The sequence below is a fragment of the Nilaparvata lugens genome, chromosome 2 (genome assembly GCF_014356525.2).
Source record: "Nilaparvata lugens isolate BPH chromosome 2, ASM1435652v1, whole genome shotgun sequence".
In the NCBI taxonomy this organism is placed as follows: Eukaryota; Metazoa; Arthropoda; class Insecta; order Hemiptera; family Delphacidae; genus Nilaparvata; species Nilaparvata lugens.
Window position 1 is genome coordinate 16211804 of NC_052505.1, and position 27894 is coordinate 16239697.

General features: G+C 33.9%; 2 protein-coding genes across 3 annotated transcripts in view; one reads left to right on the top strand and one right to left on the bottom strand.

Annotated features, from left to right (window-relative positions):
* The first annotated feature begins 2057 nt into the window (after positions 1–2057).
* On the top strand, positions 2058–3809 carry LOC111052184 (elongation factor Tu). Its single transcript, XM_022338820.2, has one exon. It carries the CDS (start codon positions 2285–2287, stop codon positions 3656–3658), a length of 1374 nt encoding a protein of 457 aa, XP_022194512.2. The 5' UTR covers positions 2058–2284; the 3' UTR covers positions 3659–3809.
* Positions 3810–5744: 1935 nt separating this feature from the next.
* Positions 5745–27894, bottom strand: part of LOC111052173 (tetratricopeptide repeat protein 37) — a 76788-nt gene continuing 54638 nt past the window's right edge. For both annotated transcript variants that reach the window (XM_039420688.1, XM_022338810.2), the window contains exons 14-20: positions 24142–24364; positions 21025–21354; positions 19113–19275; positions 16888–17074; positions 14407–14613; positions 7797–8060; positions 5745–5882 (exon numbers count right to left, since the gene is read on the bottom strand). In XM_039420688.1, the coding sequence (XP_039276622.1) occupies positions 7809–8060; positions 14407–14613; positions 16888–17074; positions 19113–19275; positions 21025–21354; positions 24142–24364 (1362 nt within the window). In that variant the 3' untranslated portion in view covers positions 5745–5882; positions 7797–7808. The remainder of the gene's footprint in view (positions 5883–7796; positions 8061–14406; positions 14614–16887; positions 17075–19112; positions 19276–21024; positions 21355–24141; positions 24365–27894) is intronic.

The window sequence follows — 27894 nt, forward strand, 5'->3', positions numbered from 1 at the left end:
TAGGAATAGGACTGATTTTCATGATTTTTCCATTAATTTTATAACTAGGTTCTCTTTTAAAAGATATAATTCAATTTTTATTTGAACCTGTTTTTATGAATCTTCACGCATATACCAAGAATTGAAGAATAATGACCTATGCAGTAATGTATAGCTTTTTTCCCTAGTCAAATTACAATCTTACAGTAAATTTTACACGGATATAACAGTCGACCTACAGTTTCAATGCACTAATTAATTACATTTTTGTTTCCAATTTACTGATTTTCAACTATTTCTTGATCCCTCAGAAAGAACTTATTTTAAATTTATATTCAAGTTTTTATTTATTGAACGAGTTTAGCAAGTTCTTAATTTGGACTCTAGGATTTCGGCGTTTTCGGATTTTTGGCTTTTGTATGTCCAACAATCCCGCTATAACTAAAAAAATCAACCAAGCAACCTCAATTTTCAAACACATGCGCATATTCTAGGACCATAATCTATAACTTAGATCAAGTTCGTTGAACAATGAAATTTACTCACTGTACTTTGACCTTCTTGAGGATAACTGAATAACTTAAAATCTGCTTATTAAAAAATTAGAGAAACATTATCTAATATCACAATAAGTGATTTTGACTGTATTCAGATAATTCAATATTTTATTTGCATAAATCTATTTATCATGGATGTAAAAACAGTTGATACTTAAAATATTTATAAAATGAACAGATTGGTTCCTATGATATTGATCGAATTATAATAACATAATTCTAAATTTACAAAATATATTATTTGAGTCCTTTATCCTATTCTTTTCCATTTCAATGTTTAATCACAGATAAAAAACTGAGTAGCTTATCACATTTAAAATTGATTGAACGACCACAATATTTATATTTATTCATCAATGAACTTGAACCTTACTAATAAGCTGATTGATACAATTCAGCAAGAATAATCACAAATTCAGAACCTTTTTAAAACAATTCAAAAGAAAGAGTGATTAAAAGTATCTGAAATTGCTAATTTTTCAATTTTTAATATTAATTGAACCATACTTAAAGAAATAACTGGAAATAGAATTGGGTCACATTAGGCAATATAGATATTGTTATTAATTTAGTTGCATTTTTGATGTTTAATTAAACATGATTTAATATTATCATTATTCAGTTACCTTATAACATTTTAATAATATTCAGCATGCACTCATAATCAAAACATATCTATGAACATTAGTGTTTTTCAAAACTGTAGTTCTTTCTTTTGAAAGGATGTTCAACAGGTTTCTGGGAGCTTTCCATTGGTGACATTTTTGAACGGTTTTCAATAATTAAGAGACTACCATCAAGTTATCAAAATTGAACATGTCTATAATACCGTAGTTTAAGTTACCGGCATGTGCTTATCTCATTACAGTTTATAGGTAAATTATTACAGTAAAAGATTCTTATTAGGTAAGTTCTGTTAATATACCTTAATGTGTTGCCAGTTGCCGTAATGAAGTTCCATATTGATTGATGACTGAGTGAAAACTGATAAGATATTACAGAATCAGGACCTCCTATATTATAGGTACCTACTACCTGTTATAAAAAATCCTGACAGAACACAAGATGTAGGTCTGTGCTGAAAATTTACGTGTTATTTAGTATTACAGTATCGTTAAAAAAATAGGGGATTCCCTGCATTTACTAAGGAAATAAATATTTTCTTCAAAATTAGTGATTTTCATTAATATAATGTTTGAAACAATAATAACTGGATACAGTATAGTACTGTTTTTGTATTTTAAATATTGGCGCTGGAAGTCTTCCTTTTTTAGGTGTCATAACCTAGAGGGCGGCATCAAAAGTGCAAGTATTCTAATTTTTTTATTTGTGTTCATTATATGAAATAATTAACATATAATCAAATGTTATTATCGCCATTAAACAACAACAATCGTCATAAAAAAAACGCAACCGCTTTCTTCTTCTATTTTTAAAACCTTTTTAGGTTATGTTTGTAGTGCACTGTGCCTTGAGCACTCTTTGTTTTCACTCCTCGATGCGTCCTTGCTGGCTTGCTCGATCTCATTTCTCAAATCTAAGATCTAACCTAAAACCTAAAATTGGTTTACTATTTTTTCAACTATGTAAATTAGTTATTTTTTGATCTGTTCAGTCTTTACTAACTTCAACCTTTAGCAACATATTTCAATGACAGCTTCAAGTGCAATATAAGTGTTTACTCATGATTGCAGATACCGGCTTTTAATGATAGTAGAGTTACTGATACATAGATCATAAACTGATACATGATGAAGAGTAATATAATCTCGTTTCTTTACTTTAGAAGATTAAGCTTAGTTTTACGTTCATCTAAACTTGAAAATGTGAGAAGTTATAACCATTGGTGCTCGTCTTCCAAGTTTTATCCCAGTTACAAATGCAGTTATTCTTCGGTAGCAGAAAAATCAGACAAACCTCATTGCAATATCGGAACTATTGGTCACGTAGATCATGGCAAAACAACCCTTACTGCAGCAATCACGAAATGTTTGAGTAAGTATGGTACAAAGTTTGTTTCATATGATGAGATCGATAGAGGTACGGAGGAAAAGGCAAGGGGAATCACAATAAATGCCACTCACGTTGAGTATCAAACAATCAAAAGACACTATGCTCATACCGATTGTCCTGGCCATGCAGATTATGTAAAAAACATGATATCAGGTACAGCTCAGATGGATGGTGCAATTCTTGTTGTAGCTGCTACTGATGGGCAAATGCCTCAAACCCGTGAACATTTATTACTCGCTAAACAGATAGGACTTGAAAAAATTGTGGTTTTTATAAATAAAGCTGATATAGTGGATCAGGATGTTATTGAATTAGTAGAACTTGAAATGCGTGAAATGTTGACAGATTTTGGTTTTGATGGAGCTAATTTACCTGTAGTGAGTGGATCTGCTTTAAAAGCGTTGAATGGAGAATCGCCTGAAGTTGGCGAAGAATCGATAATGAAGCTGATGGATGCCGTCGATAATTACATAGAAACTCCAGTTAGGGATATCAAGTCGCCATTTTTTATGCCTGTAAACACTAGTGTGAGTATAGGTGGTAGAGGCACAGTAGTCATAGGTACAATTAAGCAAGGTACTGTAAAGAAGAACGATGCCGTGGATGTGTTGGGATTTGATAAAACTCTCAAGACAACCATATCAGATATTCACATATTTAAAAAATCAGTTCCTTCTGCTCTTGCTGGAGATAATGTGGGACTATTGTTGCGCAATATCAAATCAAATGCAGTTGAAAAAGGTATGACCATCTGTGCAAAGGATAGCATAAAAATGAGTAATCATTATGAGGCTCAGATTTATTTTCTAGACAAAAGTGAAGGAGGAAGGACGAAACCAATAACTTCCAAGTTTACACCTATTATATTCTACGATATCTGGAGCTGTACTTGTAGAATTCACCTTCCCTCCAATGTGACAATGGCGATGCCTGGCGAACATTGCTCGGTCAGATTAACATTGATGGAGAGAATGGTGATGAGGGAGAAAGTTAGTTTTTCACTAAGAGAACACAAGAAAACAATTGCCACAGGTGTAATAACAAAAGTGTGTGATTCAGTGATTTTTCCTGTTAGAGGTTTACATAAGGTAGAATTGTCAGATTGGTAGAACTTTATAATATTAACAATCTTGACTTGTAAGGCATTTGTGCCCAACGCATTGTATTGTCAGTGTTAATAGATCGAATAATGAGTTGTTTGTGATTTAATCATTTAATTGGATTATTGAAAAATATGTTAATTAAAAACTTAACCAATTATTTTTCTCATACATAGGCCTATTTCATCTTTTTTATAAATGTTAGTGCCGGTTGCACAAAAGCCAGTTAAATTTTAACCGTGATTAATTTCACGAAAAAAATATTTAGTTGATAAAGCTTTTTATAGTGTACAAGAATTCCTTTCAAACCTAAATTAGGTTGAACTACTTAGTGTTAGAATTATTATGTAATAACATGACTTGTCTTATACTCCATGACTGGAGTCTTTAGGACGTAATCTAAAAAAAAAACGATAACCAATTAGAGAAGCCGCCTTCGTTGATTGGTTATCGTGAAATTAACCACGGTTAAAATTTAACCGGCTTTTGTGCAACCGAGCAATTTTTTTGCTTTTAGTGTGAATTGGGCTAGAACACAGCCATCTCTATGATGAGGTTCACGTTATAATAGCAGTGGAGAAAGATAGAACTTGTTGCCCATTCTCTGTCTTGCCACTACCTTCTATAGAGTTTACCGGCATATCTATTTTTTGCGATTTTTCTGATTTATCTTCCTCACGGTCCTGTGATCGGGGATATCTAATGTAATATTAATTGTTCTTCTTATTAAAAATTATCAATTATTATTTATTATATTTTATTTGTCCAGAAAATATATTTTTTAATGATTAAATAATATAAATTTTCATAATTGGGATTTCATATTATTTATATTTCTAAATTGTTAAAAACTATCTGGCAACGTTGCGAAACTGGAAAAGGATAGCGCTATCTGCTTTGTTGAACGATAGACAAGGATATTAACACCAATGTTGATCAGATACTGCCATTATAACGTAGACCGGAACAAGTCCTGAGTCGGGGCATCTAAATAGAGAGAGATAGCTATGTCTAAGGTCAATCTAAAAAATAATCTAATAATAAATTGTGCACCAATTTATTTCTACATTGGTCTGTGAAGAAAAATTTCAACTGCATTATGCGAATTACGACATGCACACTTCAGAGTGAGGGGTGCCTCCATTCAACATTGACATCAATGACCAGACTTCAAATTTTATTTATTCAAACTCACAATATTTACAATCAGAATAATAACAAAAACACACAGCTCAGTAAGATAAAAAATAATTAATAAATACTGGTATGTTTTATTAGAAAGAAATTCGTGAATTGGAATAAAAAATACTACTTGCCGGAAGTATATAATACTTCACGTTTGCAAGTAGGAATGAATATCACTCTAATTAATTTTAAATTTATGAATAAATGGAGAAAGAAAAAGAAGAGAGAAAGAAAAGACTAGCAACCATTCACTCTCACATTCACTCACCTTTTCACACTTTCCAATAACAGCTCATCTTACTAATGCTTATTGGAAACCATCAAAATTACATTAATTAACAGACTTGCATGGATAGATCATGTCAAACAGTTTGTCTACACACAAATCAAAGATGGCGCATTAGTAAGAGTTTCTACAAATTGGAGGATATTTATGAATTTTGTCACATATCAGCAAATTCATGAATATCCTTCAATTTGTAGAAGCTTTCCATAATAAGCCACCTATATCGAACTCTCAATCTGAATGACACCACAGAGTGCCTTTTTTCGAAGAAGAATACCCTGCCAAACACCAACACAGCATCAGCAGTCTCCAAAGTAGATCAACATTAGTTGATAGTTTCTTGCCAATTTCAGTAATATGTCTCCAATTAATTACTACCGTCGAGCAAGAGCATTAATAATAATCTTGAAAATTAATACCATTAAATTAATTAAATTATCAATCATAATAATAATAATCTTGAAAACGATGGAGTCCCATTTTTACCCTAAAAACATGAATTACTCTTAGTTATTTTTTTTCCACTTTAATGAATTAAATTTGTGAATAAAACTTTCTCGTTTTCCTGTGCCACTCTGTATTCTTGTATTTGCCAACAAGTCGACCAACCAATGAAAAACATTATACATTTTATAAAAACCTTTAATAAAACTTCATTTTTATCACAACATATTTAATTTGTACAACTGAGAAAGCAGTAGAAAAATTTAAAATCGTTCGTACTTGATCTGTCGTCAGATTCTCTCAGTTCTAATACAAAACCTGTAACAGACAAAGATTATTAAGAATATAGTTACACATTTGTGAATCATTAAATAAATAAATTACAAGTTACAAAAACTTTATTTGGATATAAAAATGTTTATCATTATCATTCACAGTGTTCAAACCAATGTTAATCTGGTGCTGAATTTATAATGTGAATCTCACTATAGAACTCTAGTTTCTTGACAAACCTTTCTTTATAAAATTCATGATTGATCAATTGGTTCGGTAATCAGATAAAGTTTCAACTGAGTCACTGTCGATGTTGTAGAACCGTTCCATAATGAAATAGAAACACACATATATTGTCAAGCTCTACAGTTTTATTTGGTTCAGGACCATGGCTTCGTGACCACACAGGTCACATTTTCAAGCTGACTAAAGAAATTGAGTTACTTGACAATAATGCAGTTTCTTGAAATTATAAGAAAACAATTAGATCATTTCATTATTGCGAAGTGGAAACGATGGGTTTTTTCAGGCCCAGCTTTTCCGAAAGAAGAAGGTTGGACCTAGTATCAAGACTACGTAGAATAAATTTTAGTTTTTTTTCAAAATCTTTCTTATACCTAGGTCCAAAACTTGTCAACACCATCCCACATGCTGGTAGAAGAAATAGAACTTTGAAAGAATTTTCATCCATAGTAAATGACTGACTATTTCAGAACCAAGAAATAGATAACTTTTTTTAATTCTCTGCTGAGAACCCATCACATAGCTTAGCTACAATAAAATTTATGTATGTTTTGGTCAATTTCTAATTTTTTAAAATTAGTTATTTACATTTTTCACCTTAGTTCATACTTAATCAATATCGTATTTATTTCATTATTATCAAAGTTAATAGCACTGCGCTTTTGTTTTGTTTTTCTAAATCATGTTTTATCATTGTTCACACATGAATATACACTTGTACTGCAATGGCCGTATAATACTTTGCTCACGTTTTCAAAATAGCAAATATATAGTATTTAATGTATGTAACTAAAGCTACGTTTACACTATGTAGCTGGAGAGTTATATAAAATTTGAGCTAAATTTGAGCTCTACTATAAGTAGATTTTAACGCTAATTTTATCTAGCAGAGCTATATGTAGCTCTGCAAGATGTTTAGAATAAAGTTCACTGTTCAGTTCCCAGCCAGATGCCGAAGAAAAAGGTAGTACTTGCAGCAGTCGCTGCTTTCGCCGCAGCTACTGTGATATTTTCAGACAGAGAAGAGAAAGAATTTTGGATAAGACCCTCCCTTCAGGCTAGAAAACTATACAGTGGTAGTGACCTTTTGAAAGACCTAAATGAGGATGATAGAGACGATTTGACTTATGAAATTAGTTGTGTTTGTAGTTTCAAAAATTTGCTTCTAATATTGTCTTTATTCCAGTCAAATTCACTCTCCATTTTTGCACAATAATCAGAAAGAAATGCTTGTAATGCGCAGTAGCCTACTAGCACTCTGACAACAAATGAGTACAGTATATCAGTTGTAAATCCAGGAGGCACTAAACAGTTGCGGCAGCCTTCCTTCAAGGACAGAGCAGCTACATCTAGCTCTGCTATAAACAAAAATTGACACATATCAGAGCTATATATTGTAGCAGAGCTACATGTAGCTCTAATTCTCTTTGATGTTAACCGAAAATTTTGGATAGCTCAATTTCTGCTATATAGCTGAGAAAATAGGCTTAAAACTGCTATATAGCAGATCTCCAGTGTCACTTATAGCTCTTCTATAATTATAGCTCTGCTACATAGTGTAAACCTAGCTTAAGATTCATGACACTGGCAGCGCCTAAACACAATTGCTGCCAAATTCTAAGATATTCTTTGTAAAATAATTTGTTCTGCAAAAGGAGATTAAATTTCATTTTTATTTATTCTATAAAATGATAATGAACAGACTTTGACGTTCACCTTGTAATAGAATCACGAGCTAATCATTGGCTCAATTGAATTGACCCAATCTGACAAGTAGTTGGTGGAGTCCACATTGAAACGAAGACGTGCAAGAATGTTCATCAACAGGTCAGTCGGTTTTTGCATGGCGATAGCCGAGGCCAAGAACACGGCCCACCCTTCTGCCACATTCGGGTACAAATGAACGGCTTGCTGCGACATTGTCAAACTGTCTTTCACATTTCCACTCAGCAAGTGGGCCACACTGGCTATTGGCAGAATCTGTAACAATCAAATCAAATTTATTGCCAAATTCATATAAATAATTCACAAAACATGGAAAACAAAATTCAGTTTCATACATTAGAAATTTACTAACAAAAATACAAAACCTTTATTGAACTAAATAATAAAATATATAATATTTGGCGTTGCAAGCAAAACAAAGTTTGTGCGCTAGCAACGAGCATTCAGTAAGCACTCCAATTTGAGAAAACTATAAAAAAGTAACTGTAGAAACAAAAAAAAATTAACAAACACTTCAAACAAAAAATTAGCATACACTTTCAAAAAAGAAAAAGAAAAAACATGATTGTGGAGTACTTCACAGTATAAACTAACATAAACAAAATATAATTCATTAAACAAATATTCATTTTGATATAATTATTAAGAGTTTGAAATTAGTGCAGGATAACATTATATAAATTATTGGGTTCAGTTTGAGAGACAACTTTCAATAGTAAAGGGGGAAATAATTAATTTGAATCAGTGCAGGATAACATAAATTGAAATTTAGTTTGATAGACAACTTTCAGATAGTAAAGGGGGAAATAATTTGAATAAAACATGATATCATTTTATAAAGTTGAAAAATTAACGAAAAACTACATCAGGGTGGCCACCCATTTTAAAATGAAAAATTCATGAGTAATTCCCGGTTTTCCAGAGTAAAATTTCAAATTTTCCAGGTAGAGTTCCGTTATTTGAGGAAAAAGATACATTCGTAAAGAATTTATGAAAATCTTCAGTTTGATCTTTCATGACAAATTGCGAATAGCGTATTTACATTTCCAAGTATATTGATAATTTTTGACACTAAAGTCTATTTTTGTGAGAAATTAGGTAGTTCTTTCAACTACTCATGTGTGTGGAGTGCTTTCGGACAGGGTCTATTTTCAATACTCAGTGAGTAGTTGAAAAACGAAAAAATCCTCACAAAAATAAACTGCAATGTCAAAGTTATCAATACATTTGAAAATTTATTATGTATTCTGAGTCATACTTTCACTAATGAAGCCATATGCATGCACAGTAGCCGATTCCAGCTGTAGGTAACTCTTCAAACATTGAAGAAAGGCTCATTACAAAGAGAATGAAGCCATCAAAATATTTAATTTTGAAATGTAATTGATAATATCATGACTAAAAATATGATCATTTTAAAATAAACGATAAGCGAGCGCAAATTTTTTCACTGTTTTACACTCAAAAAAAGCTAACAAATCTATTGAAACCGAAAATGTGAAATGTACATTAAGAAGCATTTAAAAAGCATAGGCTAAAATTAAAGGAAGTTACTAATTAAATATGTTACTGTACACTTCTTTACTAAATTAATTTAATTTATGAAAAATTCATGAGGAATTCACGGTATTTTTCCCGGTTGGTAAAATCATGAGGAATTCAAGTATTTCCCGGTAGGTGGCCACCCTGCTACATACTCTGATGATTTAGGGCCATTGACGAAAAACTACATACTCTGATGATTTAGTGCCATATGTACAATTAAGTTTAACGCTAAACCACGGGAGCTTTTAGGCCCGTATGCAGGCAGATACGCTTTTTAAACAAAGAAATGTCAGCTATTCGTTTAAACCCCGTATGAAACACATTGTGATAAACGCAACCATATCTACATGTAAACGAGGTTTAGCGTTAAACGTAGATTGTGCACATGACCATAAATCATGCAAATTATAAGGTTCCTTTCTGATTAGAATGATTCAGGTTGACTAATTCAATCAAGTACAAAATTATAAGATTATAATGAAAAATATCGTCCAATAAGAAACAAAAACTTCATCTATTATGCTTAAATGAAAAAAAAAAAACACTGTATTAACTCCACTTCTATCAATGTAATTACAGTTCAGCATTATAGTTCTAGATGAGTTTGTTTCAACATGAAACTGCAGTTCTGTAATTAAATTAATAATTGTGGAGTTGACAAAATAAAACGAAGTCTTTTCTAAATTATGGAGAAGTTCCACATCAATACAAACAAACATCAACAAACCTTATTATGCTGCAGTTGAAAATTCAATGATTTAGTTCAGTACTTGGATCTGTCAAAATTTGTAGTAAACGACTATGCTCAGAGGGAAATTCAGTAACAATCAATCTACTAATGGAAAGTTTTAGTGGTAATTATCTTGAAACAAGGATTTCAAGTGAATGTAATGATTGTGCTACTATATTGAAAATTAGGTTTGTTGAATTGAATAAAAATACATTATCAATTGAAATAAGAGAATAATATTGTTGTTTAATTTATTGTAATAAAAAATGAATTATCAATTTAATAACATAATTGATCAAAAACTCGTTTTCTTGAAAACACACATTTTGAAACCAGGGTCGAAAAAACTCGATCATTTTATTGTAACGCTATGTATGACATCACTGTTACATCATCTTTAAAGGAAAAAGTGAGCGTCTACAGGCGTATAAACGATTTTCCTGAAACGAAGCAGTTTTTCGTACATGACTAATACAACTGTCTATGTCCCGGTTGCACAAAAGCCGGTTAAATTGTAACCATGATTAATTTCACGAGAATCAATCAGAGAAGGCTTTTTAGATAAGACGGCTTCTCTGGTTGGTTCTCGTGGAATTAATCACGGTTGAAATTCAACCGGCACTTTGAGTCAAAACATAGTGAAGTGACGAAGAGAGAGGGTAGCTGAGAGTGTTGGAAAGAAAAGGAGCGGCGATGGTAGAGGTTAGCAGAGAAAGTAGCTGAGAGTGTTGTAGAGTAATTAAGCGAAGAAGGTAGCAGAGAATCTTGGAAAGTTATGCATGTGTTGAAAATGTGTCAGAACGTAGTAAAGCGACGAACAGGGAACGCGCCAACCAAGCTCCCAGTCAGCTGAGCTCCTTTTAAAACCACTTTCGAGGGGATTGGTTGATGACGTCAACTGAGCTCTTGAGAGAGGAGCTTGGTTGTCGTGAGCGTGTGAGGAGATTGGTTGTCGTCTACGGTCCCGACAATCAGTCCCCTCTTAACCAGTAGGGGATTAGCTCTCGGGGAGACTAGTTGACGCCAGCGTGCAAGGAGCTTGCTTATAGTCACCGAACCCGACAACCAAGCTCCTCGCACGCTCACGTTTGAGTGCCGGAGTTTTCGTGAGTAAACTGACATATATTTTATGCACTTACTCAATGGATTTCCACAAATCACGCCTGGTTTTCCCAGCCATTCATAGTTTTTTGATGATTTATATCAAATTTTTCAAGAACAAATAGTTCAATAAACTTTCAGGCTCGATTCAATCACTGGTTGATTTGAATTATGTAGTGCAGGATGGAAAAAAGCTTGTTTCTATTGGAATGAATAAAACATTTCTCTGTCAGTTGGATTCGGATAGAGAACTATTCTATTTCATTTAATGTTTGCAGTGATAGAGGTGACAACATTAACAAGCTTTTCTTCTAAAGCTTCATTCAAAGCTTTTCTTATAATCGAATTTATAGAATGTGTGTAACAATGTCTGTGATTGTACTACTTCCCCGCCCGCTTCAAGCTGGTTTCAATGCCCAATAGGGGATCGGCTGTCTGTCGGGGAGCTTGTTTGTCATTAGCGTGCAAGGAGCTTGATTGTCGGGTACGATCACGACAAGCAGACCCCTCATATCCAGCAGGGGATCAGCTGGCGTGGAGCTTGGTTGTCGAAAGCGTGCGACAACCAAGCTCCTTCGTTCTAGTAGGGGATTAGCTGTCGGGAAGACTAGTTGACGGCAATGGTGTATTTTGCCAGGGGATCGGCTGACGCCTGTGATCAAAATTGCGAAGAGATTAGTTGGCGGCGACCCGGCGAAGATATGGTAGAATAAGTACGGTATCGAAAGAAGCATATTCAGAAACATGCATCATTTTCAACACTCTCAGATAAATTCTCTGATACACTCTACCTTCGCCGGTTCACTATTTTCGACACTAAGGGTGTGATCACATTGAATGTGTAAGTGCACGCTTGGTTATGCATGTCCAACCGCGCAGATGAGGAATAAAATCTAAAAAGAGCAATAGAGAACACTCAAAGAGAAGTCACACTGAATGTGTGCACTTGTTGATTGCGTTCAGTGTGAGCAGCTACATGCAAATCACAACGTGTTTCAATGGCACATTCCAGATTTAGTTTTTTTGATTCATGCATGATCTGACATGCACTTTCACATATACGCATTCAATGTGATCGCACCCTTAGGAATTGTTTGAGCTTCACATATCCATTTAAGATATACGCATTCAATATGATCACACCCTTAGGAATTGTTTGAGCTTCACATATTCATTTTAGATATACGTATTCAATGTGATCACACGCTTAGGAATTGTTTGAGCTTCACATAATTATTCATTTTAGATATACGCATTCAATGTGATCACACGCTTAGGAATTGTTTGAGCTTCATATTCATTTTAGATATATGCATTCAATGTGATCATACCCTTAGGAATTGTTTGAGCTTCATATTCATTTTAGATATACGCATTCAATATGATCACACCCTTAGGAATTGTTTGAGCTTCTCATATTCATTTTAGATATACGCATTCAATGTGATCACACCCTTAAGAATTGTTTGAGCTTCACATAATTAGTCATTTTAGATATACGCATTCAATGTGATCACACCCTTAGGAATTGTTTGAGCTTCACATATTCATTTAAGATATACGCATTCAATGTGATCACACCCTTAAGAATTGTTTGAGCTTCACATAATTATTCATTTTAGATATACGCATTCAATGTGATCACACCCTTAGGAATTGTTTGAGCTTCACATATTCATTTAAGATATACGCATTCAATATGATCACACCCTTAGGAATTGTTTGAGCTTCACATATTCATTTTAGATATACGCATTCAATGTGATCACACCCTTAAGAATTGTTTGAGCTTCACATAATTATTCATTTTAGATATACGCATTCAATGTGATCACACCCTTAGGATTGTTTGAGCTTCACATATTCATTTAAGATATACGCATTCAATATGATCACACCCTTAGGAATGTTTGAGCTTCTCATATTCATTTTAGATATACGCATTCAATGTGATCACACCCTTAAGAATTGTTTGAGCTTCACATAATTAGTCATTTTAGATATACGCATTCAATGTGATCACACCCTTAGGAATTGTTTGAGCTTCACATATTCATTTAAGATATACGCATTCAATGTGATCACACCCTTAAGAATTGTTTGAGCTTCACATAATTATTCATTTTAGATATACGCATTCAATGTGATCACACCCTTAGGAATTGTTTGAGCTTCACATATTCATTTAAGATATACGCATTCAATATGATCACACCCTTAGGAATTGTTTGAGCTTCACATATTCATTTTAGATATACGCATTCAATGTGATCACACCCTTAAGAATTGTTTGAGCTTCACATAATTATTCATTTTAGATATACGCATTCAATGTGATCACACCCTTAGGAATTGTTTGAGCTTCACATATTCATTTAAGATATACGCATTCAATGTGATCACACCCTTAAGAATTGTTTGAGCTTCACATAATTATTCATTTTAGATATACGCATTCAATGTGATCACACCCTTAGGAATTGTTTGAGCTTCACATATTCATTTAAGATATACGCGTTCAATGAGATCACACCCTTAGGAATTGTTTGAGCTTCACATATTCATTTTAGATATACGCGTTCAATGAGATCACTCCCTTAGGAATTGTTTGATCTTCATATATATTTATTTTAGAATAAATTCTTCACACAAAATTGCCAGAGTTCTGCTAGTTTTAAAAATTCTTCTTACCTTATATTTGTTGTTGATTTTGGAGTAAAGATGAAAATGTATATCAATGAAACATAACAGAACTGGAAAATAACCTTATCTAGGCTGTACCAAGTATAACAATTTGTGAGAGAAACTGTTTTGGGACAGGTAAACTGATGATTGTCTCCAAATCATTGACTTGAATAAGGGCCGGTTTCTGAGCTCGGGATTTAGCCAAGTTCTAGACTTTAAACAGCTGGAGTCAGAAAATTGGCTTTCCGAAACGGGGCGTAGTCGCATTTTTTATGATAATCTTTATCTTCTCATTTCTATAATTGGAAACGTTTTTCCTTGACGAAATGAAACATTGCTAATTAAACTTTACACTATTTCCTCTTTATTTTATTTTGTGTTCAATTTTCTAGTTTTTTGAAATTTAATTTAAATGTGGACTGCAACTACGCCCCGTTTTGGAAAGCCAATTTTCTGACTCCAGCTGTTTAAAGTCTAGAACTTAGCTAAATCCCGAGCTCCAAAACCGGCCCTGAGAGTTATTTTAAACGAATGAGTTACCTTCTGCATATTCATGTTGGTTCCTCTGGCCATTTTGATTGATAGATTGGCCATGCGAGCAGCTGCTCCCACTAAGCCGCGACTGCACGAGCTCGAGTTCAGAAATTTCTCAACAATGATGATGGCCAACTTGAATCTCAGAGACGCCAGACCGGGTCGGCTATGCACACTTTTAGCCAGTGTCCAAATCATATTGTCATAATCTTCCTTAAATGTCAAAATTAAAAATCAAATTTCCCTTTTTAAAAAATTTATTATCAAGACATGTTTCAATATTATGTTGCCATTTTCAAGAAATGTACAGCCGTGAGTATGGAATAAATACAATAATTGTTCCCTTCAAAATAAATCTAATCAACTAAATACACAAAAAATACAGATTCAGAAATAACTATACAGATAATAGAAGTTTACAGTATAGCTAAACAAACTTTTATGTAAATTAACCAACTCAACTATGAAGTACGGGTACGGCTAACCCATTTACTAAAGTAGATGTAATATATAGGGTGATTATAAAAGGACTTTACAACTTTGAAAGCGCATGAATATTTATTGAAATCACTTACAGAATTGAGAAAGGTGTCATTTTGTTACAAAACACTCCAAGTTTAAGGTGTGGGTGCTATTTTGGTTCGATGTGACAGCCGTTGGTAATGCGTCCCACCGATAATCGATTTCTTGCCACATTCGTACCGTACCAGCATATCAGACGTAACTTGTGCAACCGCAGCGATCCGAATGTGATCCGATTTCGGAGGTCATCAAGATTGTCTGGTAGAGGTGGAACATAAACCTTATCCGTAATGAAACCTCACAGAAATAAATCCATCGGTGTTAAATCCGGTGAGCGAGGTGGCCATGCATCTGCATGGTAATCCAGCGAAGTTGAAAGCAATTGTCTAGAAACACCGATGTTTTTTCGATTTCTTGATTCGATAATCGATTTCTTGCCACACTCGTACCAGCATATCAGGCGTAACTTGTGCAACCGCAGCGATCCGAATGTGATCCGATTTCGGAGGTCATCAAGATTGTCTGGTAGAGGTGGAACATAAACCTTATCCGTAATGAAACCTCACAGAAATAAATCCATCGGTGTTAAATCCGGTGAGCGAGGTGGCCATGCATCTGCATGGTAATCCAGCGAAGTTGAAAGCAATTGTCTAGAAACACCGATGTTTTTTTTCCTGTGGGGTTTCATTACCGATAAGGCTCATGTTCCGCCTCTACCAGACAATCTTAATGACCTCCGAGATTTGATCACATTCGGATCCCTGCCGTTGCACAAGTTACGCCTGATATGCTGGTACGAGTGTGGCAAGAAATCGATTATCGGTGGGATGTATGTCGCATTACCAACGGCTGTCACATCGAACCAAAATAGCAACCACACCTTAAGGTGCGTACAGATATACGCGCCGCGAACATGATCAATTCACTTTTAATCAGCTGATTATATCTGTATTTTTACAGAAACGGTAAGATACATATATAAAAAGCTTGGTATCAGCTGATTAAAAGTGAATGGCTCATGTCATTTTGTAACAAAATGACACATTTCTAAATTCTGTAACTAATTTCAATAAATATTTATGTGCTTTCAAAGTTGTAAAGTCCTTTTATAATCACTCTGTATTTTGAGATTTGCAAAAAGCAAATTAAAATGGAATGACTTTTATTTGAAGTGGCGAAGTTTGGACAGAAATATCAATTTAACAACGATGGAACAATTAAGTGGGACATTTTGCAGAGTTTATAGCAATGATATGCAATCGCAAACTGCACTTGATGGTACAGAATAATTGAACGAGCGTAGCGATTTCTTAGTTTTGACGCAAGGCTTTCGGCATTTGCATGTTCAAATCAAATCATTTTTTTATTTTGACAAAAAAAAAACAACTCAGTGAAATAAAGATATAAACTTCTATACAGTTAGTTCCTGTCAAAATAAAAATACTACTTGCTAAATTATTCTCAATTTGTATGCAAGTAGGAGGTCAGTGAAAAAAAAGTTTTTAATGCTACATTCACACACACACTCACACATCTTTCTCTTTAAAGTTGGTATGTGCAAAAAAGGTAAAAGAAGTATTATAATAGAATGTGAATCAGATAATTACAGTAAAATAACTCTCAATAGTTTCAGGCAGACATCCAGTAAGCCATTTTGATATTTGTTTTTTCAAAAGTATTTTGTTTTCAGTATTTCTTATATAATCAGGTAGATAGTTGGAAAATGTTCGATGATAACTATCGAACGCTTTTGACAGATTTAACTCTTATTTATTCATAATAAACTGATTTCCATCATATTTTATAGAGACTCAAATCACAGAGTTGCAAGCCAGTTCAAAATTCAAGCAAATAAGAAATCCATACAACGAGGCTTATTTCGTAAAACTTACAACTTGACAAATAAATAATTGATTCTACAAGTTGATAATAAAAAAAATACTAAAGTTATTGAAATGCACTTACTTCAATGAAACTAATGTATGCATCAAAAGTACTGATGTCAGTGATGTACTCAGGATTACTGCCAAGAGGTTTGACTAGTTCCAGGACTTCTTTGGCTGATTCCAAATCGGCACCCAACATATGAAATGCAAATTCAGCGAACATACCGTTTGCGCATTGGATATTCGAGTTTTCCTGCAGCATTCGACTATCAACAGAAAAATAATACTGTTATTAAAAAAGTAAACACTCCATTACAACTATAGTGATGTCTACGTTATAATGGTAGTGTTTGATTAGCAATAGTATTGCTATCTTTGTCTATCATTCAACAAAGCCGATACGCGAAAAAGCGTACCTGGTGTTATTGAGTGCACGGCAGCAGTGATACGAACGAGTTTGGCTACCGCCTAGATGTTTGCCGTGCAGCAGCTGGAGGCCACATTGAACACTTGTAATGTACGGTATTAAAAAAGTTGAAACTTTCTCTTTCCATTTGTATAAAGATTGTCCATTTTGCATTTTTACTTTAATAAATAGCAAATTTTGACAATGGTTCCATCATTTAGAATAACACTGTATTTATGATATTTTCATGTCTATTGCAAGTTCTTAAAATACTTGATGTAATATATTTTTCCTACAGTTACCTTGAAAAGTGACCATTCCTGCACTGATTACAGAACGCAAAGAATCACTTTTACGCTCTAGTGCGGGAAAAATTTTTCCTGCACTCCAGATTTGCAACATGGCAACGCAAAATAGTTAGTTAGTAGGTTATATGGAGCACCAGTGCAGCAAAATCAAAATTAGTAACGTTGGTAACTGCACTGACATTGGTGCACGTTATAAGAATATTGATGCGGTGGACAACAGTGGATGACAGCCGCCTTCATTCAAACACTACTACATTATTATTCAATTTTAAATAAATTAAGGTTTTTATTAATAATAAAATTACACAGAAAAACATTTGATGCATTTCAGGGAATTTTAACCATAATTACCCACTTTTCATGATTCAATGGTAACTGTAGGAAAAATTAAATGTGAAATACGTGCGCAAAATTCCTCTGCTGCACTCAAGAAACCATTCCGCCCTCGCCTATGGCTCGGGCGTAAACGTTTCTTTCGGTGCAGCAAACTGTCACTTTGCGCACTAGTTGCACAAATAACTATTTTCCTGCAGTTGCCTTGAAAAGTGGCCATTCCTGCACTGATTACAGAACGCAAAGAATCACTTTTCCGCTCTAGTGCAACATGGCAACACAAAATAGTTGGTGGGTTATATGGAGGATTAGTGCACGAAAACCATAATTAAGTTGGTAACAATGACTGCGGTTAGATTTAGATAAGAATCATTTCAATGGCTACCCTACATTTATGATAAAATCCCAATCTAGAAATCCAGAACAAAAATAATGTTCATCTAAATCATAATTAAATAAATAATCATCATTTACGAATTCTCATCATTTAATAATAAATAATAGTTCTTTTCTATTGATAATTATTATTTCAACTGCAAGCAATGAGAAAAGTAGCAAATATACATTATAAAATTCGAATTTTGAGGTTAAATGATTACCATTCGATATCCATGTAGATAAAAATACTACAATAAATATTCTCTGTTGTCTATGTTATTTTTATATATTTTTTCAGTTTACTTTGAGCATTTTTCTCAGTAATTTGAGCAAAAATCTAAATTTCTGAATCCTGTTTCTGTAATTTTTAGCTGGATGAAACAAACTTAGGTACGATTCTTCCCGCTAGGTCGCGCGCTTGTCGGTTCAGCCATCTTGCAGCCATTCCATTCAGCTGTTGGCGTGTATTTTGAATGCGAATTTTTTGTTCTATCTGTATTTTTTCTGATTCTTGAATGAATAAAAATGAGAACTTTGGCTGAGCATTTTCAACTTTAATTGGATTATTAATTTTCAAATGAATTAAGGTTGTTATTAATAACAGCATCACACACACAATATTTGATGGATTTCAGCCATCATTTTACCCATAATTACCCACTTTTCATATTCAATGGTAACTGTAGGAAAAATTTAATGTGAAAAACGTGCACAAAGTTCCTCTGCTGCACTCAAGAAGCCATTCCGGCAACGTTTCTTTCGGTGCAGCAAACTGTCACTTTGCACACTAGTTGCACAAATAACTATTGTACATACCTTCGCATACATGTGACAAAATTGAAATCTACAAATTTTAGGAAGCTAACATTTCTTACAAACCATTGCTTGAGATTTTTGAGTGTGGAATCAGCGTCATCTTTTTTATAGAAAGCTGCAGCTTTGGCGATCATCACATCAGCCAGTTTATCATATTTACCGTTGCTAAGTGAATATTTAGTTGTGATTCTTTCGTACTGCCTTATACATTCGTCCAACTGGTCACCTTCGAACGACAAACACAAATTTCAACACACAAAAAGATGGTTATCCTTATGAACAAAAATATAAATGTGATAAGTGTAAGAAGGAATATTATTTGAGTGAAGCCATCATCAACCAATAGTTTCATGAAGCAAATTTGAATACTATATGATTTTTCGGTAGAATGTCAGTCCAAGAAGATTCATGCAACAGCAATTAGGAGCAAGGAAAAAAGTAAAAATTTGCTACAGTATTTTCTCAAATGCATTACAATAGATTTTAAGATTTATATGTAGACTTGGACAAGTGTGCCAAGTAGGATTCATGCAGGTGCGTTCAAACACGCGCATTTCGCTTTATATTATTATAATTCTTTATTGATTCATACAATAAGTACATCATCAAAATGATTGGGAGAGAAAAAATTAATGTAACCTACTGCTATTCCTCCCCCAAAATCAGATAAAGTTACACATAGTCCGAAATAGGTTAAGTCTTGTAATAGTTTAATATATCTGTATTTGTACAGAAACAATAAGATTAAGATATAATAAACTATTAAAAGAGAAATGTGTGTGTTCGTGGCGCAAGTTACATGCTTAAATAATCAGAGTGTTTTCATTATAAAAGTAATTCATCAATTATTATATAAATCAGACTAGTTTCTATTGAATAAAAATTGTAACATTTAAAATTGTCACAACTGTAGGTTTGAGATATGTTGTCTCAAATATGTTTAAATAAATAAATACTTGTTACAATAGTTTTATTCAATACTAACAGGTAACCCGTGCTCTGCAAGGGTCTAATTAAAAACTTGACCTACTGAAATCTTGAAGAATTTAAAATAGGCCTATAACCATTCTCGGTAAACTAAAACGCTACATATGCAAAATTTCAAGTTAATCAGTCCAGTAGCTCAGACGTGATGATGATTCGTGAATTCCTATCCTGAACGTGTATAAGCCGATTCTTTCCTCTATTACTCATAGTTCATAGATAGATACATAAATATGTATCATAGATACATAGATTCATGAATATCTTCTACAACATCATTTCCACAATAACACAGACTGGATATTTAGCAGATGATTATACTAGCACAAGTTCTAAATAGTGTTTTTGTCTTTTCGGTCTCAAAATTTTATAGTATTTTGAAAGTTTGGAATTTTTTAATTAATTGTAATTGATTTAATTTAATTTTGAAGTATTTTCTAATTTAAAAATGATTTTCATGTGTTTTGAATTGTAAATTGAGTGTTATGAATGAGTGTAAATGAATGTTAAGTGACACATAACCTAGCTACATTTTTGGACTGTTGTATAAATTAGAATTGGAACCGTTTTGGGCTTATAAGCCTGTGGTACTTTTCTGTACGTTGTGTAATTATGAATGATTAAATAAATAAATAAATAAATAAATAAATAAATAAATAATAAATAAATAAATAAATAAATAAATAAATAAGTAAATAAGTAAATAAATAAATAAATAAATAAATAAATAAATAAATATAATCAAATATCGACACTTGAAATATAGATATTAAATATTCAAAAACACTTCACTTGAATGGGCTACTTTTATAAATTAATAAAACAATATTAAAACTTGAGGTACCCTTTATTATTTAAAATATTACAACTGTTTATTTATTTTAATATAATATATATTGCAATATATTATAAATATTGTAATATTTTAAATAATAAAGGTTACTTCAAGTTTCAATATTGTTTTATTAATATTAAATTGTGTATTACTCACGTTTGAAGAGAGCTAGGGCAAGATTGCAGTCGGTCTGGAAGTCACTATCTTCAATCTTATGAATGAGCGAAATTGCTTCTTCATTTCTGTCAACTTTAATCATCACTCTTGCCAGATTCTTTCTGACGATACTAATGCGCTGATTTGTTAACAACTTCTGCAGTTCTTCTTCCTCTTCAACTTTTTTCTTATTCAAAGAGTAGTTCTCTTTTTCCTGCTCCAACAATGATAGCGCCTTAGTAAATGACTTGATTGCCGAATTCAACCATCCTAATCTTTCTTGTAAGCAGCCCAGCATGTTGTGACCGCAACTATCGGTATCTCTCTCTTCTGAAAACACAACAAACAGAAATCGTTTATACGTATTGAATTGGATGATTCTGTCAATGAAAACAACATTTGATAATTACGATGATCAAGACTATCAACTATGGAAAATCGAAGACTAAGTGCCGGTTGCACAACAGCCGGTTAAATTTTAACCGTGATTAGTTCCACGAGAACCAATCAGAGAAGCCGTCTTATCAAGAAGGCCTTCTCTGATTGGTTCTCGTGGAATTAATCACGGTTAAAATTTAACCGGCTGTTGTGCAACCGGCACTAAGGGTCTGTTTCCGAGCTCGGGATTTAGCCAAGTTCTAGACTTTAAACAGCTAGAGTCAGAAAATTGGCTTTCCAAAACGGGGCGTAATCGCATTTTTTATGATAATCTTTATTTTCTCATTTCTATAATTGGAAACGTTTTTCCTTGACGAAATGAAACATTGCTAAATAAACTGGAAATTGCTAATAGAGTTCGGAACCCGGCCCTGAGTGTTATTGTAAACGAAAGAGTTACCTTCTGCATATTCATGTTGGTTCCTCTGGCCATTCTGATTGATAGATTGGTGATGCGAGCAGCTGCTTCTACCAAGCCTTTAGGCTTAAAACTAGGCTCCTACTGAGGCTTTAAACTCTGGAGTCAGAAAATTGGCTTTCCGAGTCAGGGCTTTAACTTAGTCGAGGATTTAATTAGACCCTGGAGTTTAGAGATTAAATCAGACTCCTGAGTTTATAATTTCGCTTCCTGAGAGAAGGGCTTATAAGTCCAGGACTTGAATTAGATTCTCGTCTCTTTCCGAGTCGATGGGTTTATCAAAAATTGTCAAGTCCAGAACTTATAGATCCCGAGCTCGGAAACCGGCCCTAAGAAATTACAAGGGGAGTACCTCAGATATGCGAGATTTCAATATTTGTCTATAGTGAGGTCCATGTTATAATGGCAGTGGATAAAGATAGAAGAATAGCGATGCCGATTCTCTGCATTAATTTATTATGTTTTTACACTGTCAAAAACATAATTGGCATCGTTGAGGACCTGGAAAAGGAGTACCACCGGCTTTGTCAAATTATAGACAAGGATAGCAAAACCAAAGTTGATCAAATACTGTCATTATAACGTGGACCTCACTATAGTGTATAAGCATAACCTACAATATATTGTTCAATTTGGTTTCAAATGTAAAATAAAAAGTTGGGTTTTGGATTTTAAATGGCAATAGCTGATTTTATTTGATAATTTTTGATAATAGAAACGAATCAAAAAAAGCTGAAATACTCTCACATTTGAGATATCGCACATATGAATGACACCCATTGAAAGAGTGGTGGCGCACGGATCCTTGCAATGCATGATTTTTCAAATATTTTGAGAAAAAATATCATTGAACTCAGAATTTATTGCTGATAACAATAAAAATAATGAAAAAAAATCCCAACATTTTTCATAATTACTTTTTGGTCATTTTAAGTTATGACTCCAAATGGAGTCATCATGTTTGATATAAACAACTTGAAGCGAATAAGAAAGAGCAATGCACGATGATATCGATATTTATTCAAATTGTGTCAATCAACTTCATTACAAATTAGCAGTGGTAACCCGTGCTCTGCAATTGAAAACTTGACCTACTGAGATCTTGAAGAATTCAAAATAGGCCTATAACCATACTTGGTAAATTAAGAATCAATATGGAAAATTTCAAGTTAATCAGTTCAGTAGTTCAGACATGATGATGCGTCATTCGTGAATTTCCTTTCTCGTACGTAATTAAGCCAAATTCTTTCCTTTATTTATAATATCGGGGGACCGAGCTTTGCTCTGGAGTGTAAAAGCATAGAAAATTTGTGACGAAAGATTGAGTTTATAGTTCATATTTATTTATTAATTTTCTCAGTTGTACAATTATTTTTACAGTTATATGAAGAGGCACAACAGGCTTATGCCCAAAACTGTCCCTTTTAAAATTTATACTACAGTCCAAATCAAAATCTAGGTTAAGCTACTATCACTCATCAAAATAACAATTTATTCACACTTCAAAAAACAAACACATCATCAATTACAAATAGATATACTATGAATTCGATTTACTATGTTTGCTACAATATTTGTTAATATACTATGTATCACTAACAGCATCTAGTTACTATTTTGGACTTTCTGAAGTAAACATGTTTTCTTAAAAAAAGAGAAATAAACGAAAATAAGTTCCTCTTGCTGAAATTTTCTTTTTGTGAGATCAGCTGGATGATCCCACACAAATGCACTCGTTCACTCTCTTCCATAAAGGTGCGTACAGCTTTACGCACCGCGAACATGAGCAATTCACTTTTAATCAGCTGATGCCAAGCTTTTTATATCTGTATCTTACCGTTTCTGTAAAACTACAGATATAGTCAGCTGATTAAAAGTGAATTGCTCATGTTCGCCGCGCATATGTCTGTACGCACCTTTACGGTATCGACAGACGACAAAATTTCCAGCTGTTTTTCCAAGGACGTATTTATCCTTCAGCGAGTTATCAAAGTGTTGAGACCTAGTGCAATCGAATCTTCATATCATAAACTTACTTTGTTCCAAATTTCGTGAAAATCGTTAGAGCCGTTTTCGAGATCCGTTGAACATAAATATATACCCATATAATCACATATATATATACAGAAATTGCTCGCTAAATAAGTAGGATTACCTTGAGTTTAAACCATTGATGGGCTAAACGCAGTTTAAACCGAGCATCTGCATACGGGTGTAAATTATGTAGATTGAAATTAGTAAATTGAAGTGAATCTGAATACCTGTATACCAAGTCATTCCTTCGGAGGCGACAGCTTCGGCAAACATGTCTGTGATGCTGTCCTTGTAGTATTCTCGGTCCTCATCGCATGTGATGTCCATTTGCAGAGTGTGAAGTACGTGCTGAGCATAGCTGATGGCAGACTCTGGGTGGAACCCTAGCTGAGTTGTGTGTCTGAATAGGTCCAACGTGTCAGCATGTTTGATTTTTTCAGCAATCATCGCCTGCAAATTAACCACAAATTATTGCTACATTGTGACTTAGGGCCGTTTGCACAGTGTAAGTTTAAGCTAAAGCTTAAACCAAATCTGGATTTTTTTGGTTTAAACTAAAATTCCGTTTGCACAGTATCAGCTGTTTAAACTCTGTATTAAGTTTAAAATCTGGAAAAGTTTAAACCTCCAAAGCAGGAGGTGTAGACCAAATAATTTGGATTAACTTGACATCTGTAAAGATTTGATGGGGAAACAGCTGATAGTAAATTATTTTTCGACGGTTGTTTTTAATGCTTCTGTAGACGATAATAATTATTAATTTAGGTTATAGTGAATCATTATTTGAATGTAAAAATAATTATAATGGAGGAATTGATAGAAGTTTTTAATGCGATTGATAAAGATGACTGCGAAAAAATTAAAAAACTGAGAAAAATTGGGCAAAAACAAATGATTTAAATTTCTGGGATAATGGAGATTTTTCGTAACGGTTTAGCTTGAGTAAAGCAACTGCCAATCCAGTATTTGATTAAACCACTTGATAGAAAATAAGACAACTTTTAACAGTGGTCTTTAGTTACATCTGGTAACACCTAATATTATCGCTGACGCTGTATTCCATTGTAATGCTCGATCATAGTACTTTTAGTCAGTCTACTGCCAAACTTCACCGAGAGCACTTCTCTCTTTTTCGATGTATATTTTATAATTATGTGTTTGAAAATAAAGTTTACTTTTTAAAAAGGTGTTTGGTTACCCCAGAACTATAACTGGCGCCCGAACTACCTTCCTTACGTTTTTTCGAGGTTGTTCATTTAACAACAAGTTTTTTTCGATTCGCGATCTTTAATTTCGACTTCGTGAAAAATCCGGAAATCCAGTGAGTGAGGTGAACCCTTCAAGACAAGTTCTCTGCGTACCACACCTGCGACCTTCGAAGTTCAACCTGGCAGACAACGAAGACTCCTTCCACAAATTTGAGACGGAAGTAAAACTACCATCAACTGTAAGTACAGATGCGAACATTTTCTTCACTTCATCTTCTACACTCATTCGACCGTCAAAATTAGACCCTGTGATCATGTCAACCAAATCTATCCCGAAATATTTGCTGGACTATATTCCAAAATTCGATGGAACTTCCAATAAAATTCCAAAATTTATCAAATCTCTCCAAGACATTTTCAATCTGTATTGTAACGATAAAATTGAACAATCACAACGCGAAGAAAATCATTGGCTGTTATTTACTGCCGCCCTCCACAGTTTGGAAGGTGCTGCAGACGATGTTGTACAAAATTGCGAGTGTTCCAACTTAGCTGAACTTATTGAACTTTTAATGAAAAGCTTCTCTGATAAACGCACGGTCCCTGACCTAATAGCCAAAATTGCTGTAATGAAATCATTCCAATACGAACACCCCCTCGACTTCCTACAAAGACTCAGTGAAAAACGCACCAGAGTGGTGACCCGCTATAAACTTGATGGTGTAACCGGGGATCTCCTGAAAAATCTTCTCGAACAACTCGATACAACTCTTGTCCGCACGCTCATTCACGGTGTTCATCCAACACTCGGAGCTCATCTTCAGGTATACAAACTCAAGAACTTGGACGACGCCCGCGATACCCTGCGCAGTGATTGTAGCATTGTTTTGAAACAATTAAAATGTGCAGAGCCCGTAAGTGACAAAAGTGCAGTGAGTGAAAAACAAATCAATTCTCAGTTCCAACCGCGGAATTTCTTTCAACCACAACCAGTGTTCAATCAATTCCGACAATTCTCTCCTCGGAATTTCCGCCAGCAACACTTCAATCAGAATCGATTCCAGCAACCCTTCACTACTCAGAATCGGTTCCAACAACCTCATCAAATCCATTTTCAACAGCCTCAACATTCTAATTTCCAACAAAGTGTAGTTCCCTCTACCTCTACTTTTCAGCAGTCGCAATTCCAAAATTTCCAACCGAAATCTTTCAATAACAATTCTCGTAACTTTTCAAACGGAGCACGAAACATTCAACAGTCTCACAACTGGGACTCGCAGAATACTGTCTCCATGCGTACTGCTTCTACTAATAGAAATGCTAACAATTCGGCAAGAAACAATCCTTTCCAGGATCTTCACTATCTCGATGAATCAAATGATGATATCAATCAAGTAAATGCATCCACTCGTATTCAATTGTTGCAATCGCAACTCAACAATCTAACATCAGCTGTGAATGAAATGGCAGATCATTTTTTAGGGTGTGGCCCCAATCCGGCGGAAACCCCCCCATAGAGCTTGAATTGAATATTATTGATAAATCGCTACCCTATTTTGTCGATGATGTAAACAGAAAATGGCTTGTTGACACTGGATCGATGATGAATTATGTACATCCTGCAATTGTACCGCCAACTGTAACTAGATATAAGGAAAAATTTGTCGTAAAAACCCCGGCTGGTACAAGTGGTGGACATGAGTATATATTTTTTGGTCCATCCACGTTATTTCCGAATCTTTCTAGAATTAAGATGTATATATATGATTTTTCCGAAAGGTACGATATTCTTTTAGGTAATGAAACTATGCAACAACTCAAAGCCCATGTAAATTATGAGACTAATACGTTAGATTATGGCAATGTATCAAAACCGTTATTATCTGTAATTAATTCTACTAGAAAACAAATTGAATTGAAACCTGGATTTAATGTAATAACTATCCCAGTTAGGTCTATTCCCACTGTAATAGATATTTAAACCTATAAATAATTCTAACTATTGTATTGAAGAAGGTATAGTTGATATTGTTAATGGTGAATGTACTTGTATAGCTTTCTCTCATGAACTCATGACCATCAGTCCTGAACCCATGGAAATTGAGGAAGTAGAAACGATTCTTGACTCGCATAATGACTCAATGACCACACGTCCTGAAAATTTTGCATTGATAAACAATCTCAAAATACAGCTTGACAAAACCGAATTTTTCAAAAGAGAATTGTTATACCTTGGCCACATTGTTTCAGAACGCGGTATTCAACCCAACCCAGCCAAATTGCAGGCCATAAAGGATTTTAAAATACCTAAAACCGAAAAACAAATCAAACAATTCTTAGGGTTAACAGGCTACTATAGGAAAATGATACAGAACTATGCAAAAATCGCAAAACCTCTGACTCAGGCATTGAAAAAGGATGTAAAGATCGATATTAATAATACAGAATATGTAAATGCATTTGAGAAATTGAAAACAATGTTACAGAACAGTCCAATATTACAACTACCTGATTTCTCTAAACAGTTCATTGTCACGACTGACGCGAGCAATTATGCTATAGGAGGGGTATTATCCCAAGTTTTTGAAGGAAAAGATCTACCAGTAGCGTATGCTTCGCGAACTTTGAATAAACATGAGATCAATCTCTCCACCATAGAAAAAGAGTTATTGGCTATTGTCTGGTGCTGTAAATATTTCAGACCTTATTTATACGGGCGGAAGTTTCTCATTCAAACTGATCACAAGCCTCTCCAGTGGCTTCATAGCATCA